Consider the following 20,696-nt stretch of genomic DNA (forward strand, 5'->3'; position numbering starts at 1 on the left):
CGGTTTATATACACACCGGTGGGGCCTAGGGTTGTACAGAATCGGTTTGCAGAGGAAGGAAACAGTACATCCGGACACCAAACTTGCCGTCCACGCATATTGGAGTCCTTCCCGGACACGGGGGATAGTCTTCTGCTTTATCTTCACGGCCCATCAGTCCGGCTCATATTAAATAGACCGGACATCCGAGGACCCCCTAATCCAGGACTCCCTCAATGGGTGTTGGCTTGGTGTGCTGGTCCTATGCGGCCTTAGCACGACGAATTTACGACTGTCTACTAAACAAGGTTTGCCGGGCTCCAATGTGGGAGGGGTAACGACGACAGCGCGTCTTCAACTCGTTTCAGTGCTTGTAGTCGTCGTTAGATGGTCTACGGACCTGGATGTAATTTTACTTCCGGTATTCTTTGTACTATCTTGACAGTTGATGAATAGATCAAAAGTTTTCTTGCAAAAAGAAAAGGAATTTCACAATTGAATTGCATATTCATTAATTAATTTGTATATTGTTATTCATGCACTAATGATGAACAAAGGATGTTACTACTCCTATTTGGCGGGCTTGACATTTAAAGAATAGTTCTTTCTTTTTGGAGATGGTAAGGCTTCAATTAGTGTGTCGATTAATTTTTTGGACAATTTGTGGACGATCTCGTGTCCTTTTATGGATGACAAAGGGGAAGAAAAGATTGTCAATCTTTATATATTGCACTCATCTATTTCTCATCCAATCTCTTGGGTTGCGCCACAAGCTGGGATTTTTAAAATAATAAATATTGACGCTAGCTTTTTTCCAAGAAACTTCCAATATATTCCTCATCAATCATGATAGTACAATGAATATCAGAAATAATAAAAATTACATCCAAACCCATAGACCACCTAGCGACGACTACAAGCATCGAAACGAGCCGAAGACGCGCTGCCATCATCGCCTCTCCCTTCCTGAAGCCGGACAAAAGTTGTTGTAGTAGACAGTCAGGAAGTCGGCGTGCTAAGGCTCTATAGGACCAACGCACCAGAACAGCAACCGTCGCCATTGAAGAGAAGTTTAGATTGAAAGGATCCAACTTGTAGACACAAAAACACACATGAGCAAAGATCGGATCCTTGTGGATCCACCGAAGACAAATGCCAATCGAATCTTGCGAGATCCGCTGAAGACAAACCTTCACACACCCTCTGATGACGCTAGAAACATCATCGGAACTGTTGACGCTAGCTTTGTGGAGGAAAAATTTGCTCGTGTTGGTGTGGTAGTAAGAGATCGTGATGGGTGGTGCTCCTCTCATCTTGGGAATTCCTGCCATGCTACACATGTGTGGAGCAAGAGGAGATCCGGCCTTGTATTACTTGGTTGTATATTTCGGTTACTTAGCATAAGCATTCTGCTATGGAGACTGATTGCCAGTTCGTGAAAATTTACTAGTCTAATAATGCCTTGGACAGATCGACCTGTGGACTTGAAGAGGGAATTGTTAGGAGTTCTTGCTCTAATTCCTCAGTGCACTATAGAGAAGTTCAAACAAGAGAAAAACAAGGTAAAATCAATGTATTGCGTTGGAAGTTGACTAGTTCTGGAATATTTACAGTTAAATCAATGTATATTGATGTTATTAATTCGACTGCTATTCCAACTTCCAAGTTTGTTTGGACTGTCAAGGTGCCTTTAAAAATAAAAGTGTTTATGTGGTTTGTCCATAAACAAGTTATTTTAACAAAGGACAACTTGATTAAACGCAATTGGACAGGTCCTACTAGGTGTAGTTTCTGTGATCGGGATGAGACGATTAAGCATTTGTTCTTTGATTGCCCGTTGGCTAGAGTTCTTTGGCAGACGATCCATTTTGCTTTTAATCTCACTCCACCGACTTCTGTCAATGCTTTATTTGGGACATGGCTTAATGGGGTTGGGCCTGTTCTCGCAAGACATATTCGAGTTGGAGTTTGCGCTTTGTTATGGACTATCTGGAATTGCAGAAATGATTTGGTTTTTAACAGAACATCACGGATTCATTTTTTGCAGGTTATTTTCCGAGCTACGGCACTGGTCCGTTCGTGGTCGCTACTCACTCCGATGGAGGCCAGGGAGCATTTGGTTATTGGATCTATCCGTTGGGAGATGGTCGCTCGGGATATCTTCAACCAGTTTGGATGGCGGTCATGTAATAGAATAGGCAATTAGTTTCTCTATCTATTGTTAGCCAGCCGGTTGTGGCATCTTTTTTTGGACTAGTTTGTATATCTAGCCGTATGGAGCTCTGTGTGAGCCGCATTTCTCTTTTTCCTTTTTGTTTAGCTGGAGACTGTGGAACCTTGTTGGCACTTTTACCCTTTTTTGTTTAATAAGATGGCCGTATGCATCGTTCTGATGCAGAGGCCGGGAAGGCCCCCCTTTTCAAAAAAAAATAGAAAAACAAGGTGGCCCATGAGATTGTTAGGTTTTGTTCAAATCATAGAGTTAATGGGTTGTTACATGGGGATGTCCCGTCCTGCGTGATGATATTTGTAATGAAAGATTGTAATACTTTGTCCTAATTAATATATAGAGTGTTTTTTTAAAAGGTGACTGGGTGGAAAGGTATAAATTTTATAATTGCCTCTTGAACATAATACCAACAAAAGTTGTAAGAAATGAACGGCTAACCCAAAAATAACCATGTTATGTTTCATCTTCTCGAAGTTCCATCCTTCTACAATCATCAAGACCAAGATTCAATGAAATTCTAAATTTGGCGAAAAAAATCCCTATAAAAAACCCTAATAAAACTCTATCTAGATTAGAAAATAAATTAGAATAGTAAATCCAATCAAAGTTTAGGACGATGCAAACAATTCTAAAATACAAAGCTTTCATATCGTCCAAACCTTTGTTATCAATCTACTCATATAATTACTTTTATAGAGTAAGTTCAACATAATATTCGCTTAGCCAGTATTGTACATCGTCAATAATAGGTATCCCACGCTTTGTGATAAGTATCTACATTTTAGTACTCAAATACATAGTGAAGTCATAAAGAATACTAAAAACTCGATTCATCATATAAGACAAAAGACAATCTTCCTTGTACCGTTGTTATACGAACGCATCTGTAATTCTTACCTTATGACAATGGTAGGGGTAGGGCTAAAAACTCGAAGTACATAGTGAAGTCATAAAAAACTCGATTCATCGTCTAAGACAAAAGACAATCTTCTTTGTACCGTTGTTATACGAACGCATGTATAATTCTTATCTCATGGCCAAAAGCCGGAAACAACAAAAAAATCATATGAACACATATATTTGGCCACACAAATTTTAGTTACCTACACAAGGATGAAGTCTTGCACCACCACTGCTTTAACACAACCCAAAAACATAAGAAAGCATGTGTGCACTATTACGTCCAATCCGACATCCCTTGGCCCACCTCCTTCTTTTTGAGAATTCCTAGACCCGCCCCTGTCTCGTGGGCTCTATACAATGAAGCATTGAGATCCACATATTTTATATCCCTACACGACATAGCATTGTACTCATCCTTGTGAGCCAGTTATTTAACTTGTATTGATTCATTTTAGGCATCAAAATGACTTAATGATAAAGTAATACTTGACCCTAAACCACATTGACCTTGTTTTGACATGGCAATTCTATAGAATTGACGTCATTAAGGTGTTAAGTTAGTATGCTAACACGAAGATGACGGAAATATTTGAATCTCAAAGCACAATCTGACATTATATCTAGGGATATCGACTCAAAAGAGGGCATTAATATAGCCCACGGGTATACTAAAAAAAACAATAGCCCATGGGGTAGCAACATTTTTTTTCCTTCTGTTTTAGAACAAAAGGAGAACTTCCAACAACCACTTAGTGATGACGATGGTTATATGCAACTGTATATTACATCCTTGTCGAAAAAATTGATATAATTATAAAAAGTGAAATACCAGGCTTTTAGTTGGTATATAAAGGTTGACTACAAACCAAGCATGCCTTCAGCATATGTGAACCTCCAAATGAGCCAGCAGTTGCTTGCAAAGCACGGGCAAATCTCGACCATACACATCTAAAACAATTGTACACATAAAAAAAAGTCACTTCTTTCTGTTGTAACATTGTCTCGCTGCGTTTTTTGGTTAGACGCTTTATTTACTTAGGACTGGAGAATATATAAATTTGAACGCATGTTCTCTAAAACGTCGTTGTACATTTCTGCAACGGGTGCACTCCTTCAGGTTAACAACACACATCGCACACTATTACACCGTGATTCATCTCGCAAAAATATGTTTATGTCACATATTACATCTTTCTGCTAGTAGTAGTACGAGTATGTTTTAAGCACAAATGTATTTGCAAAAAGAAGAAATTACATCATCAGAAATGAAAACATGTGTTTCTGGATAGAGACGCACCGTAGGCCAACTAGCAACCACAAATGAATTGTGCGGGCGCACTCTTGTTTTGTGGCAACCAATTGGGAGACTTGACGTGACAGCCAAAAAGAGAATTGCCCGCAGGGGTAGGTAGGTACTTTGCCCAACCCAATGTGTTCTGTTGCGCAGGGTACATCTACCTGTTTGGTCGCCTGTTGCTGCAGCCAAGTTGCTGTTCGAGTCATCTAGGAGTATATCCTTATCCGTGTTTCCACCACACACACACACACACACACACACACACACACACACACAGACAAACCCTCAAAAGAGCACTGCTCACCAGACTGCTGGCAAGACCTCAGTGCTGGCAAGACCTCACTACTGATTGCCCTACATAAGCACGTGTTTAGTCAGATATCAAGCTGTTGTTAACTTGCGGCAACTTACCTAACCATGCAGTCCTGATGCTATTAGGCCTGCTGATTTGGGTGGCATTTCATCGTTTTTGTTCGTCTGATTTGGTCAGCATTTCTGTAGAATTTTGAGGAAAACCGAAAATCTCGCATTCCAAACATGCCTGCATATATTTTGTTCAGATGGAGGATGGTTGGTCACCCTTCATGCCCTCATAGAGCCATCTCTGCAAATTGGAACACGTGAATTTGACGCATTTTTACACGCGAAATTCATGTGCTCGGATACATCTTGAATGATATAGTATGATAGTACAATTTTGCATGTCTTCATGAGGCTGCACAGCACAAAAGAAGTGCAGAAACAGCATGAGAAGTGGGCAAAATATTTTGCATAGCCAAACACAGCAGGGATTTCACAGCCGGCTTCCGTTGACAACCATCAGATTTGAATGGCACAAGAAATGTACTTTACAGTTCTTTCAATCAAGCAATTTGCTCTTACAGGAATGCTTACAGGATTTCCAGCATATCCGGATCGCTTATATTTCCACTAGCAAAAAACAAACCTTTTGAAAACAGAAAAAGAAAAGAACAGATTAAGAACGAAGCGACTTGGCAAAGAGTATAGAGCACCAAGATCCTATACCACTAACTACAGAATCAACATGTATTAACGATTTCAGCGGAGTTATTGATTGCGAGCTATATCTAGTTTGCCCCATAGCCCCGCGGATGCGACTTTTGCCACTTCCACGCGACAGACAGGCTTTCCTTCAGATCGGTGTGTTGAGCAGTCCAGTTGAGCTCACTGTTGATCTTGGTGGGGTCACTGAATACTTCAGCATAGTCTCCTGGCCTCCTGCTGAGGTACTCAATTTTGATGTCAACCCCAGTTGCCTGCTTGCAGGCATCGACAAACTCCTTAACGGAACGGCCTGAATAGAGGAGATGGATAGGGGCATGATTTGACAGGACAACTTCAGTTAATTCTTCAAGTATGATACCATAATTGCATAACCTTTACATGGTTTTTTTTTCTAATGTAAGATCAGTAAAGAATACTCCTTTGGTTCTTCTCGACTAACACTTTGCATGTTCTTCTATGCCAATTTTCATATATAAATGATATGCTTTGTCCTTGTGTGAGCAAAGAATTAACTGCAATTAAGTAAAATTAGAAAGAAATCTAGTATTGTCAAACCTCTTCCAGTGCCAACATTATAAATGCCAACTTTACTAGGCTCTGCCTTGTTGAGTGCTTTCACATGAGCATCTACAAGATCTGTGACATCAATGTAGTCTCGTATGCAGGTTCCATCAGCTGTAGGATAATCTATCCCTTTAACCTGCAATTGATTTGTCAAAATCCATCAGCTTCACCCCTTACTCACTGATTGCACTTAAAACACAGGCGTGCTACTTACTCTGAAGCAGAGAGCATAAGCATTATATACCATATTAATATTATAATCCAAACATGCACAACTTCATACGCGAACCTGCTTCAGTCAATATACAAGAAAAAAAATACCTTCAATCCTGAAATGACTCCTAATGCTGCATCAAAGCATGCTCCAGATATTCTTCCATGCTCTCGTAGTTCAGGCCTAGGAGCCTCACCTAATCTTCCCTCCGGGTCTGATCCAATGACATTGAAATATCTAAGACAAAAGTTTTCATGTCAGTCAAAGTCAATTCTGTGTTCATAAATTCCTAACTTGTACAAATATCCCACCTTAAAATCATGACAGCCATATCTGTTCTCTTTGAGAAATCTAGTATGATGTCCTCTGCCATTTTCTTGGCTTTTCCATAGGGGTTAATTGGCAACTGTGTAAAGATACATATAAAGCAATTAGGAAAATAATACCAAAAATATCGGATGTTCCAACAAGTTAAATAGATTTTGTTTTGCACGAATAGAGGTACATACATGAAACTAGCAATAGCGAAGTAAAGAGTAAAATATTGAGGTAGCAGCACTAAATTTTGCCTTTTCAATAATTGGAAGATGAAATACCCAGAAACATTGCCTTCATAAGGCCATCTTAAAAATAGTCGCATACACTTCTAGAAGCTATGTTAAAAATAATCGCCTGCACGTCTACAAGTCATCTTAAGAATATCTACCTGAGGTGTGGTTTCTATTATAGGCATCTTCTCTGGTTCTCCATAAGTTGCACAGGTACTAGAGTAAATAAGTGTCTTGACTCCATGAGAAGCCATAGCCTCCAAAATCAGTAAGGTGTTTGATGTAATATTGTGATAATACCTGCCAAGTAGTCGAGATTGTCAATCTATAACAGCATTATCTAGAGAACTACAAAATATTCAAGTGCATGATTGAGGGGTTGACATTACAGTGCTCCATGGACTAATTAGAATGTTAGTTTTTTGGAAGGAAAGGAAATTGAGTGTCTTTTCCCCTAGAAGAATATGGTTAGGTCGTTCTACAGAAGTGTGTGTAAGGTGGGTGAGGCTTAACAGGTGAAGTGTGTCAAACTGTCAATAAGGTGATGACTTACCTAAGGGGTTCCATTGTACTCTCACCCACATAGGCAACAGCCGCAAAGTGCATCACAGCATCAAATGCATTTTCAGAAAATATCTTGTTGACCTGGAGTCCGGTTAAGTGAATAACAAGAACAATATAACTGTAAAGGACAACATGCTGCAGGTAGTGTTATAAGCATAAAATTAGGATACAGATTTTTGATCCCCAAGATCTGCATAGATGAATTGAAGTCTCCCAGGCTCCGGAAATAATTCTTGGAGAACCTTTACTGCTCCTTTATTTCCTCTAGAAAGATTGTCCTACAAGAATAAACATAACTTATCATCAAGGATGAAGATCCACCGAATGAATCACTCCTTCAGATATTCAACAATTCCACAGAAAGATAAACGGAATTACCACAATGGTAACTCGATAGTTGTCTTTTAATAGCCGTAATGAGGCATGTGAACCAATATAGCCAGCTCCTCCTGTCACTAAGACATGGGTAACCCCAGGTTCATGACGAGAAAACTGCAGCGGTACATGAACCAAAATCAGCTCTACAGTTGTGATTTAAGTGAATATAGATATAACAATACCATGATAATCATGTAATCATAACAAAGAGGACAAAATAAAGGACCTTGCATGAAGTGATGAAAAGTGTGAGCAACAGAAGTTGATACACACTTTAGTTTCCTATATCCAACACTTCGAATCAAATTGCAAAGTAAATGATTTTTGTCTGGCTCGTCTATTAATAGCTCAAAAAAATTCTTCAGCTCCAGTGATATCATACCCAAGCTTCACCGCACACATATGATGCAAATTTATATATGTACATCAAGTTAGATATGACCACACACAAAGTCAATGTAGTTTTTTAACTGCAATTAGCAAAAGCCTTTAAAATGTCATACAAAAAAACACTGCGCTATATAATTAACCTGTAGTTTCAGATATCTGATATATCTACATCTGCAAATTCACCAAATAGCTTTTCTTCAACAGGAAAAAGTCAGGGGTATTTATTGAGATGGCTTAGCTGTCATAATATACAACTACCACCTTATTGATGAAAGATCCAATTTGTTAGGATGCATTAGGCCCACAACTTACCAAACCAAGAAGTCGCAACAAACAGTCATGGAAGTTCAAGTTGGACCATGACCTAATGTAAACTACAAAGCAATGCAAAGACTATTGGCTGGAGGGATGTCACTTTCATCATCTGCTTGCTAGCACTACTAAGAGTAGCTAATATGCGCGTGGACAAAACTAGAATATTTATCATTCTTTTTATGTTTATACAAGGATGTATTCAATAACCCAAGTGATGATATGCTTTTCTGTTACGCCTACAGTTGCTTGAGACTAAAACAAACTATTCGATGAAGTGCCCAGCAAGAAAACAAAAAAGGAAGGACCTTAGAAAGGTGTAATCAATTCCTATAGGTAGATATGTGACCTTTAATTTGTGTGCTATTAAACATGAGAAAAAACTGATTCCGAAAGCAAGTTAAAAAGAATATGATTGGAGGGAAAAGGATAAGAGATACGTGGACATCTTACCACACTATTGCCACCAAAACCAGGAGATTGCTTCAGAACAAATATACAGAGTGCTACGAAGAGCAGGGCCACAACGACTTTCCCAATATTATGTGGTTTACGCCTAGCATCAAAGTACTCCATCCCTATCAACAACAAAAATATAGACCATAAGGGAAACGACCATAAATGTAATCATTACGAATTTATGCTGGTTGATTAAGCTGAAGCATACTCGTGATCAGACCAATGGAGCAACCAAGTCGATTAGAACAATGAATAAGAGAGAGATGAACCTCACAGAAAATAACTTTCTCTTTGTTAAATATATGCAGTAACCAGTAAGTATACTGTTGACTTGCTTGAAATGTGATCGCGACAAAGCGACAGCTTTCCTTAAAGGCTAAATTGGTATGGGTGCACATGTCCAGTTGACTTCAGTTCAAATACTGCATCTAATTGTTTTACTTTCACTTGCCTACCTTTCTAGCAACTTACATCTTTAATGTCTATGTAAGGAGCATTACTTCAGGCAGAAGAAACACCACTGAAAACAGTGCCAACAGAAACACTACGGGGCTGTTTGGTTGGTGCCCATGCCAGCCCTACCAAAACGAAGGCTTGCCAAAATTTTGGCGCAGGAATTTGCCGCCAGGAATTCGCCCGCTGGCTACTACAGAATCACATAGCGTCACCAAATAATTGGCAATGATCCAAAAATTTGGCCATGATCCAAATGCATGCATGCCATCCAAACAGCCCTACGACTTTCAGTGTGAAACAGCACAGCTTCACTAACAAGCATGCTAAACATCACCGTGGAAAGCTAAGCATGCACTTGTACACCAGGTGAATCCCATTGTAGGCTCTAAAAAGGACAGCTTTTTCAGGTGGAGTATTGAAAATAATAATATATCATGGGGCATGGATTCGAGAGACAAATTAAGCAAAAACAATGCCCACCCACTACTGGTTGGCACACATGCTGAAGGACTATTGGGGTGAAAAGCCATGGCAATGAGGTGTCTATGTATCTAAAGAAACAGTAATAGCCAAGACTGTGTACAGAGATCTACCAGCCCTAGGCTGTGTTCCCCTCCTGTTTACAGGGACCATGTAAGAATTCTACTCCTTGAGACGAACTAGCCAATGGTGGAACCTCTACTCGCCGCCGCCACTGCCGCCACCTTGATCTTTCTGCCAATGGTGGAATCCCTACAGAACCAGCACACGGAATGTGTCAGTCACAAGGACACAAAAAATCACACCCAGAGCAAGCGAATGATAAGAATCCCCATGGCCATAGGGCGGCCAATTCCAACAGGGCAAGAACAGCATTGCAATTCCAAACAAGGATCAACAGCATTAGATAGAGCATTGGGCACCAATTGGCCAAAAAGAAAGAAACATGTCCAAAAGTCGATTCGCCGGTCTTAATCTCGAATTCAGAAAAGGACAAAGCGAAATGAAAAGCGCAAGATCTCGAGTTGAAGAGAGTGCCGCCGGGATGGAGTTTTCAGGCGTGGCAACCGCAGTAGATCCGAAGAGAGCAGCACGGAACAACGACGAGAGAAATCGAAGCGCATTTACTTCTTATTATTACCTTACCCCCCCCCCCCCCCCCCGCCTCCTCAAGCGAATCGCATCAATATCGCACTTTTGCCGCCTCAATCCGAACCAAACATCACGAATGTCCAACTACAAGAAACGCAAGCATGAGGAAACCCCCGATCCGCAAGAAAGTTCCGCGGCCGCGAAGCCAGATCAAGAAAATGCAGCTGAGGCGGCAAGAGCTCACCGTGTGCGCGCAGGGAGACAGAGGGAGTGAGGGGCAGCTCCAATCAAGCAGGGCGAGAGAGGAGAAGCCTCCGTCCGGGAGGAGAAGTAGGAGAAAACACGGGAGAGGAGGGGGGTCGTTGGGGTGGTGTTCTGGACCAAGTCCCCTCTCTCTCCTCTCCTCTGTCTGTCTGTCTGTCTAGAGAGAAGAGAAGTAGAGTTGCAAAAGTCCTTGCTTTGCTGTTGCTTCCTCTCTCCACCTCCCTCTCGCCGTTTCTTGCTTTTCTTTCTCACTCTTGGCCCAGGAGGTGACTGCACACTCTATCTCTCCACCTTAAAACCAGTACTGAATCTCAAGTTTCAGAATTTATTACTCGCATTGTTTGTTGTTGGGAATCTATCACCACCTGCACTGCAAACTTTTCTTTGTGCATTTTTTTCCTTTCTTTTCCTACCTTTCTCTTGCATCTATGAGCCAGCATCAGAGTTAATATGTCAACACTCTTGTGAAGCACGCAACGTCAAATCGATATGATGACGAGACATTGCCTGACATGATACTTGTATAGTGTACATATCAATCTGCTGAGGATTGGTATTTATGGTTTGTTTTTTAACTCCTCCAAAAATGCAAAATACTTCCTGTGTAGCACTCCTATATTTCTTTAAGGGGGAGTAGTTTATATTATACTCCCTCTATCTCAAATATAAAACATTTCTTGATACCATTTCAAGACTATTTGTTAGATTTATCATAATGTTTAGATCAAATTATACTATTTTAGTATATTTTTCATAAAAAATAGAGATTTATTGAAGATGACACTCCTGGTACTCGGATTCTAAATCTCCCACTACTTGAAGCAGGCAAGGTTGAGGTAGGGCATGGGAGGCTTCCTACTCCCACCGCAGCGACGAAAGGCAGATGTCGGTGAAGCTCAATTTTTGGCAACGGGCCTCGATTCCAAGCAAGTTGGGGGAAGTATGGAGGGTCTTCCAGAAATATGGCGATGGAGACGGGTTTGGTGAATATGTTACAGTGTTTTTTACCCTATATGCTTCACATTGGCGCTTATTATGGATCCAAGAGGGATATAAAGACTCTATTAGAGTTGCTCCAATGACTTTGATCCATCATAGCACCGTGTAAAATGTTGTTTTCTAGTAATACAACCTTTAAGAATTTTCTTGGAACACATAAATCAGACAAACTCATTGTTAGAATGTGATCGGGGCCATAGACATCAAAACCATGCAATTTACTTGGAAATGGCATTTTTAAGATAGTGAAACATCAAGGAAATTGCTACTTAACTTGAGAAGACACGAGGGAGAAAAGATGCATGAGATAGCTCATATTTGGTTTGCCCTTTATGATCTACTATGCTTTTGCAAGTTGTTCACCATGAGTTTCAGAGCACTTTGACTTTATATGACATGAATAAAAGGCTATCCTTGCGATTTTAATGGCGTCTCGTTAGTTTCTCCCTAAATTTATTACCCCAAATAGGGACTAAAATAGAATGTCTTGGGCATACTCTCTAGTTAGGTCATTCCTTTTCTCTAGAGGATGGGGAATATTTTAACCTAGTTTTTTTAGAATGGGGGGAGGGGTCCCCCACCTGAATTTTCAAAAAAAATCAGCTTTATTCATTAGAAACAACAGTTACATCATTTATAAGAAAATTACAATATTTTTCAAAGGCTCCTCAAACTGATCCCTTGTCAGGAAACCCTAATCTAGCAAGTTCTTAAGCAACCTTATTTGCTTCCCTATTACATTGTTCAAGACTAGTAAGAGAAAAAACAAATGCCATGAAATAGCAATCATCGAAAACTGCCGTCGTCGCTCCTGCAGATTCTCCTCTATTCTTCATTGTGTCAATGACTTTCATATTATCAGAGTTAATAACAAGACGATTGCATCCCAACTTTTGTGCAAGAGATAAATCCAACCTTAGAGCCAACGCTTCCGCTGTCAGTACATCAGCACACCAATCGGTCTTACAGTTTCGGCCAACAATGATTTTTCCTTTATCATCCCGAAGGACAATACCAATTGCGCCCCTAAGCAGATCATGATCAAAAGAAGCATCCAAGTTCGGTTTTAGAAAAACCATAGGAGGTCTGCTCCACTCCCCCCCTCTTTCCTAATTGCATTAGGTGAATGGGCATTTACATAGTTTGCCGTTATAGCTCGACCCCATGGACGTCTGGTACGCATCTTGAAACTTTTCCTCACGAACTAGCTTGTGTCTATCCCACCATAGATACCAAGCGGTTATAGCGATCAATTCATGTACATTCTGGAGGCCCAATATAGATAGTTGTTAGTCTGGCATAAGGAGTGAGAATTCCAGAACTGCCTCTCCCATGTGATCAATAGCACAAGCTTTATTAATCACATCGTACAGCCCCAACTTATCCCAAATGGTTGGGTATTCCTCTATCACTATTCCAAGGCAAAGTGTTTTGCTAGAGTGCGAAATTTTTGAAAAAACATGTTTTCTGCAAAGAAAGTGGGAGGACAGTGCAACTCAATAAGATTGCAGAATCTTCGTGATCAGGTCAAAGAAAATCAACGCTAGAAGTGATTCTAGAATTTCCTACCATGAGTGATACGAAAGACTCTACATGAGATATAGAGACTTCAGTCGAGCTGAACCATATTGGTTAGGAAAATTCGTGCAGACCTTCATGGCATGCAGACAAAATATTGTTGAACAAACGATTAAACTATAGTTCACAGAGAAACATTGATGGGACCTCACTCTGGAAATTGGCTATATGTCAAAATAATCTGAGATAGTATCCATACACATAATTGAAGTTTAGAACTTGATGAACCCTTTGAGACTTAGAGTCTAGAAAATAGTAATGGATCTATAAACTCACAGAGATAGAAATGTTTAATAATGCTTGAATTGTTACAAATAGTTTATGATAAGATCAAGGAGTTGACTATGACGAGATTGTGTCATCATAGCTATACTTAAAGTCAGTGCAGGTTAAACTAGCAATTACTAAATATTTCAATTATGATATATACTATATGGATGTCAAAATGATTCCCATGAGATGGAAATAGAACCAAGGTTGTATGTTTGATACGATCCAAGGTAATTTTGTTGATTGATACATCCATTTTGCATCATGCTTTTATTTTGATATTTATTGCATTATTGACTGTTATTTACAATATGGTACTATACTTATGCCTTTTCTCTCTTATTTTACAAGGTTTATATAAAAGGGGAGAATGCCGGCAGCTGGAATTCTGGACCGGAAAGGAGAAAATCTGAGATAGCTATTCTGCACAACTCCAAATGTCCTGCAACTTACAGATAATTATTTTGGAATATATATAATATTGGGTGAAGAAACTACAGAATGGGACCCACCAGGTGGCCACAAGCATGGGGGGCGCGCCCTACCCCCCAGGGCTTGTGGGGCCCCTAGGCATCGTTTGGTGCCCATCTTCTGCTATATGAAGCGTTTTGACCTAGAAAAAAATCATAAGGAAGCTTTCGGGACGAAGCGTCGCCATCTCGGCGCAGAACCTGGGCAGAAGCAATCTAGGGCTCCGGCGGAGCTATTCTATCGGGGAAACTTCCCTCTAGGAGGGGGAAATCGAAGCCATCATCTTCACCGACGATCCTCTCATCGAGGGAGGGTCAATCTTCATCAACATCTTCATCAGCACCATCTCCTCTCAAACCCTAGTTCATCTCTTGTGTTCAATCTTTGTCCCAAAACCTCAAATTGGTACCTGTGGGTTGCTAGTAGTGTTGATCACTCCTTGTAGTTGATGCTAGTTGGTTTATTTGGTGGAAGATCATATGTTTAGATCCTTAATGATATTTATTACCCCTCTGATCTTGAACATGAATATACTTTGTGAGTAGTTATGTTTGTTCCTGAGGAGATGGGAGAAGTCTTGTTATAAGTAATCATATGAATTTGGTATTCGTTCGATATTTTGATGAGATGTATGTTGTCTTTCCTCTAGTGGTGTTATGTGAACGTCGACTACATGACACTTCACCATGATTTGGGCCTAGGGGAAGGCATTGGGAAGTAATAAGTAGATGATGGGTTGGTAGAGTGATAGAAGCTTAAACCCTATTTTATGTGTTGCTTCTTAAGGGGCTGATTTGGATCCACATGTTTCATGCTATGGTTAGATTTATCTTAATTCTTCTTTCATAGTTGCGAATGCTGGCGAGAGGGGTTAATCATAAGTGGGAGGCTTGTCCAAGTAAGGGCAGCACCCAAGCACCGGTCCACCCACAGATCAAATTATCAAAGTAACAAACGCGAATCATATGAGCATGATGAAAACTAACTTAACAAGTATTCCCATGTGTCCACGGGAGCGCTTTGCTTTATATAAGAGTTTGTCAAGGCTTATCCTTTGTTATAAAAAGGATTGGGCCATCTTGTTGCACCTTTGTTACACATGTTACTTATTACCTGTTACGAATTATTTTATCACCAAACTATCTGTTACCGATAATTTCAGTGCGTGCAGAAAATACCTTGCTGAAAACCACTTGTCATTTCCTTCTGCTCCTCGTTGGGTTCGACACTCTTACTTATCGAAAGGACTACGATTGATCCCCTATAGTTGTGGGTCATCAAGACTCTTTTCTGGCACTATTTCCGGGGAGTGAAGCGCCTTTGGTGAGTGGAATTTTGTAAGGAAAAAATTATATTACATGCTGAAATTTACCGTCGCTTGTCACTATAGAAAATCATCCGTTGAGGGGTTTGTTCGGGGTATTTTCACATCGACCGGAAGAGCAAGAAGTTGCTCCTCAACCTACTGCACCTACTGAAAATGTTTATTATGAAATTCCTTCGGGTATGATAGACAAACTGCTAGCTAATCCTTATGCAGGAGATGTAACACTACATCCTGATATGCATCTAATCTATGAGGATGAAGTTTGTGGATTATTTAAGCTTGCGGGTTTGCCCGGAGATGAGGTCAAGAAGAAGGTCTTCCCTTTATCTTCAAAGGGAATGGCGTTGACATGGTATAGGCTATGTGATGATATTGGATCTTGGAATTACAACCAATTGAAATTGGAATTTCATCAGAAGTTTTACCCTATGCATCTGGTTCATCGTGATTGGAATTATATTTTTTGGCCTCGTGAAGGAGAAAGTATCGCAAGCTTGGGGGAGGCTTAAGTCAATGTTTTGTTCATGCCCCAATCATGAGCTCTCAAGAGAAATTATTATTCAAAATTTGTATGCTCGGCCTTCTCGTAATGATCCATCCACGCTCGATACTTCTTGTACTGGTTCTTTTATGAAGAAGACTATTGAATTAAAATGGGATCTTTTGGAAAGAATTAAATGCAACTCTGAAGATTGGGAGCTTGACAAAGGTAAGGAGTCAGGTATAAACCTTGAGTTTGATTGTGTTAAATCTTTTAGGATATCGATGCTTTTTGTGAATTTAGCACTAAATATGGACTTGACTCTGAGATAGTAGCTTCTTTTTGTGAATTATTTGCTACTCATGTTGATCTCCCTAAGGAGAAGTGGTTTAAATATCATCCTCCCATTGAAGTAAAAGTAGTAGAACCTATTAAAGCCGAAGAAGAAACCATTATTTATAATGATAATCCAGTTGTTCCTACTGCTTATGTTGAGAAACCACCTTTTCCTGTTAGAGTAAAGGAACATGCTAAAGCTTCAGTTGTGGTTCATAAGAGTTATACTAGAACACCTACACCCCCTGAAAAAATTTAAAGTAGAATCTAATGTTGCTATGGTTAAAGATATCTTAGTTGATAATATTGATGGGCATGTTATTTATTTCTGTGCTGAAGCTACTAGAATTGCTAAACCCGATGAAAAACAAAAACATAGACCTGTTGTCGGCATGCCTGTTGCCTCTGTTAAAATAGGAGATCGCTGTTATCATGGCTTATGTGATTTGGGTGCTAGTGTGAGTGCTATCCTGTTTACTTTATATCAACAAATTATGAATGATATTGCACCTGCTGAAATATAAGATATCGATGTTACTATTAATCTTGCGAATAGAGATACTATGACACCACTTGGGATTGTTAGAGATGTTGAAGTCTTGTGTGGGAAAGTAAAATACCCTACTGATTTTCTAGTTCTCGGTTCCCCACAAGATGATTTTTGTCCCATTATATTTGGTAGACCTTTCTTGAATACGGTGAATGCTAAGATTGATTGCACTAAAGAAACGGTCAGTGTTAATTTTGGTGATGTGTCTCATGAGTTAAATTTCTCCAAATTTCATAGATAACCTCGTGATAAAGAATTGCCTAGTAAAGATGAAATTATTGGTCTTGCTTCTATTGTCGTGCCTCCTACTGATCCTTTAGAACAATATTTGCTATACCATGAAAATGATATGTTTATGAATGAAAGAAATGAAATAGATGAAATATTCTTTAAGCAAATGCTTGTCTTGAAACATAATTTGCCTGTTGAGACTCTTGGAGATCCTCTACCACACAAGAGTGATCCTGTGTTTGATCTTAAACAATTGCCTGATACTCTGAAATATGCTTATCTTGATGAAAACAAGATATATCCTGTTATTATTAGTGCTAACCTTTCAAAGCATGAAGAAAAGAGGTTATTGAAAACTCTAAGGAAGCACCATGTCGCTATTGGATATATTCTTGATGATATTAAGGGCATTAGTCCCACTCTATGTCAGCATAAAATTAATATGGAGCCTGATGCTAAACTAGTTGTTGATCACCAACGACGGTTAAAACCTAAGATGAAAGAAGTGGCACGAAATGAAATATTAAAGCTTCTGGAAGCAGGTACAATTTATCCTATTGCTGATAGTAGATGGGTAAGTCCTGTTCATTGTGTCCCTAAGAAGGGAGGTATTACTGTTGTGCCTCATGATAAGAATGAATGGATTCCACAAAGAACTGTCATAGGTCATAGAATGGTAATTGATTTTAGAAAATTAAACAAAGCTACTAGGAAAGATCATTATACTCTACCTTTTATTGATCAAATGCTAGAAAGACTATCAAAACATACACACCATTGCTCTCTAGATGGATATTCTAGTTTTTCTCAAATACATGTGTCACAAGAGGATCAAGAAAAAACTACTTTTACATGCCCTTTTGGTACCTTTGCTTATAGACGTATGCCTTTTGGTTTATGCAAGGCACCTGCTACCTTTCAAAGATGTATGACTGCTATATTCTCTAATTTTTGTGAAAAGATTGTTGAGGTTTTCATGGATGATATTTCTGTTTACGGAACTTCTTTTGATGATTGCTTAAACAACCTCGATCGAGTTTTGCAAAGATGTGAATAAACTAATCTTCTCTTGAATTGGGAGAAATGCCACTTTATGGTTAACAAAGGTATTGTCTTGGGGCATAAAAATCTCCGAAATAGGTATTGAAGTTGATAAAGCTAAAGTTTATGCAATTGAAAAAATGTTGTGTCCTAAAGATATCAAAGGTATAAGAAGCTTCCTTGGTCATGCTGGTTTCTATAGGAGATTTATTAAAGACTTCTCTAAAATTTCTAGGCCTCTCACTAATCTTTTTTGCAAAAAGACGTTCCATTTGTTTTTATGATGATTGTTTAGAAGCCTTTGAAATACTTAAGAAAGCCTTAGTTTCTGCACCTATTGTTCAACCACCTGATTGGAACCTACCCTTTGAAATTATGTGTGATGCTAGTGCTTATGTTGTTGGTGTTGTTCTAGGACAAAGAGTTGATAAGAAATTAAATGTTATACATTATGCTAGCAAAACTCTAGACAGTGCTCAAAGAAATTATGCTACTACTAAAAAAGAATTTTTAGCAGTTGTGTTTGCTTGTGATAAATTCAGATCGTATATTGTCGATTCCAAAGTAATTGTTCACACCGATCATGCTGCTATTAAATACCTTATGGAAAATAAATATGCTAAACCTAGACTTATTAGATGGGTTCTCTTGCTACAAGAATTTGATTTACATATTACTGATAGGAAAGGGGCTGAAAACTCTGTAGCAGACAACTTGTCTAGGTTAGAAAATATTCTTGATAACCCACTACCTATTGATGATAGCTTTCCTGATGAACAACTAGCTATCATAAATGCTTCTTGTAGTACTCCTTGGTATGTTGATTATGCTAATTACATTGTTGCTAAATTTATACCACCTAGTTTCACATACCAACAAAAGAAAAAGTTTTTGTATGATTTAAGACATTACATCTGGGATGGCCCACACCTCTATAAAGAAGGAGTAGATGGTGTTATTCGATGTTGTGTACCTGAGCATGAATAGGAACAAATCCTACGCAAGTGTCACTCCGAGGCTTATGGGGGACACCATGCTGGAGACCGAACTGCACACAAGGTATTACAATCTGGTTTCTATTGGCCTACTCTTTTCAAAATGCTCGTAAATTTGTCTTATCTTGTGATGAATGTCAAAGAATTGGTAATATTAGTAGACATCAGGAAATGCCTATGAATTATTCACTTGTCATTGAACCATTTGATGTATGGGGTTTTGATTATATGGGACCTTTTCCATCCTCTAATGGGTGTACTCATATTTTAGTTGTTGTTGATTAAGTTACTAAGTGGGTAGAAGCTATTCCAACTAGTAGTGCTGATCACAACACTTCTATTAAAATGCTTAAAGAAGTTATTTTCCCGAGGTTTGGAGTCCCTAGATATTTAATGACTGATGGTGGTTCACACTTTATTCATGGTGCTTTTCGTAAATTTCTTGCTAAGTATGATGTTAACCATAGAATTGCATCTCCATATCATCCTCAGTCTAGTGGTCAAGTAGAATTAAGTAACAGATAAATTAAATTGATCTTGCAAAAGACTATTGGTAGATCTAGAAAGAATTGATCTAAGAAACTTGATGATGCATTATGGGCTTATAGAATTGCTTATAAAAATCCTATGAGTATGTATCCATATAAAATGGTTTATGGAAAAGCATGTCACTTACCTCTTGAATTAGAACATAAAGCTTATTGGGCAATCAAAGAGCTCAATTATGATTTCAAACTTGCCGGTGAGAAGAGGTTATTTGACATTTGCTCGCTTGATGAATGGAGAACCTAAGCCTATGAAAATGCCAAACTGTTCAAAGAAAAGGTTAAAAGATGGCATGATGAAAGAACACAAAAGAGGGATTTTAATGTAGGCGACCATGTCTTGCTATACAATTCTCGTTTAAGATTTTTTGTAGGAGAACGTCTCTCTAAGTGGGAAGGTCCTTACATTATCGAGGAAGTTTATTGCTCTGGTGCCATCAAGATCACCAACGCCAAAGGCACTAATTCGAAGGTGATGAATGTGCAAAGAATCAAACAATATATCTCAGGTACGCCCATAAATGTTGAAATCGATATTATTAATACCATAACACCGGAGGAGTACATAAGTGAAACTTTCCAGAACTCTTCAGAACCCTGAAAAGGAATAGGTATGTGATACGGTAAGTAAACCGACTCCAAAAGTTTTCTAATAGCAATTTTACTCTGTTTTGGAATATTTAAAAATTTAGGAAAATAAGAAGTAGTCTGAATAGCGCACGAGGAGGCGACAAGCCATGGGGGCGCGCCCTACCCCCCTGGGCGTGCTTCCTAGTCTTGTGGCCACCTCGTGTGCCCTCCGGACTCCGTTTTCTCCCAGAATACTTGTTTTGCATGGTAAAAATTCATTATATAATGTCTCGAAGGTTTTGACCATCGTATCACGACAATCTCTTATGTTCTTATTTTGAGCTATTTCTGCAACAGATTTAGAGCAAGATGTCTTCACAAGAGTCGGTCGGGGAGAGTCGTGTCTCTCACCCGACACCTGACCCAAGAGCATACATCGAAGCTGAACCCTTTGGGTGGTCAACAGAGGAGGAGATGGAAGCTGACCTAAAAAGAGTAGACGCTATGGAGGAGGATCAAGAAGTCACTTCCCTTCCCTGACCTGATGGCTGGCATGAGGAATCCACGAGCTCAGTCCTGCCTGATTCAGTCAAACCACCCGGTGCTAAGTTTATCTCTTATAATAACATATAAAAGAGTGTTTGCTT

General features: G+C 39.3%; 1 protein-coding gene across 2 annotated transcripts; it reads right to left on the reverse strand.

The window, feature by feature from the left end:
- Positions 1-5,213: 5,213 nt before the first annotated feature.
- On the reverse strand, positions 5,214-10,926 carry LOC125520345 (probable UDP-arabinose 4-epimerase 3). 2 transcript variants are annotated; one of them, XM_048685239.1, is made up of 11 exons: positions 10,636-10,926; positions 9,914-10,052; positions 8,859-8,983; positions 7,704-7,817; positions 7,496-7,603; positions 7,315-7,406; positions 6,920-7,061; positions 6,525-6,619; positions 6,321-6,450; positions 5,991-6,135; positions 5,214-5,724 (listed from the first exon to the last, which is right to left on the reverse strand). In XM_048685239.1, the coding sequence occupies exons 2-11, from the start codon at positions 9,951-9,953 to the stop codon at positions 5,498-5,500; spliced, it is 1,218 nt and encodes a 405-aa protein (XP_048541196.1). In that variant the 5' UTR covers positions 9,954-10,052; positions 10,636-10,926; the 3' UTR covers positions 5,214-5,497. The 2 variants fall into 2 exon arrangements, with proteins under 2 accessions (XP_048541196.1, XP_048541197.1); XM_048685240.1 differs by lacking the exon at positions 9,914-10,052 and having other exon boundaries at positions 10,636-10,899.
- Positions 10,927-20,696: the final 9,770 nt, after the last annotated feature.

The sequence above is a fragment of the Triticum urartu genome, chromosome 7 (genome assembly GCF_003073215.2).
Source record: "Triticum urartu cultivar G1812 chromosome 7, Tu2.1, whole genome shotgun sequence".
NCBI lineage: Eukaryota > Viridiplantae > Streptophyta > Magnoliopsida > Poales > Poaceae > Triticum > Triticum urartu.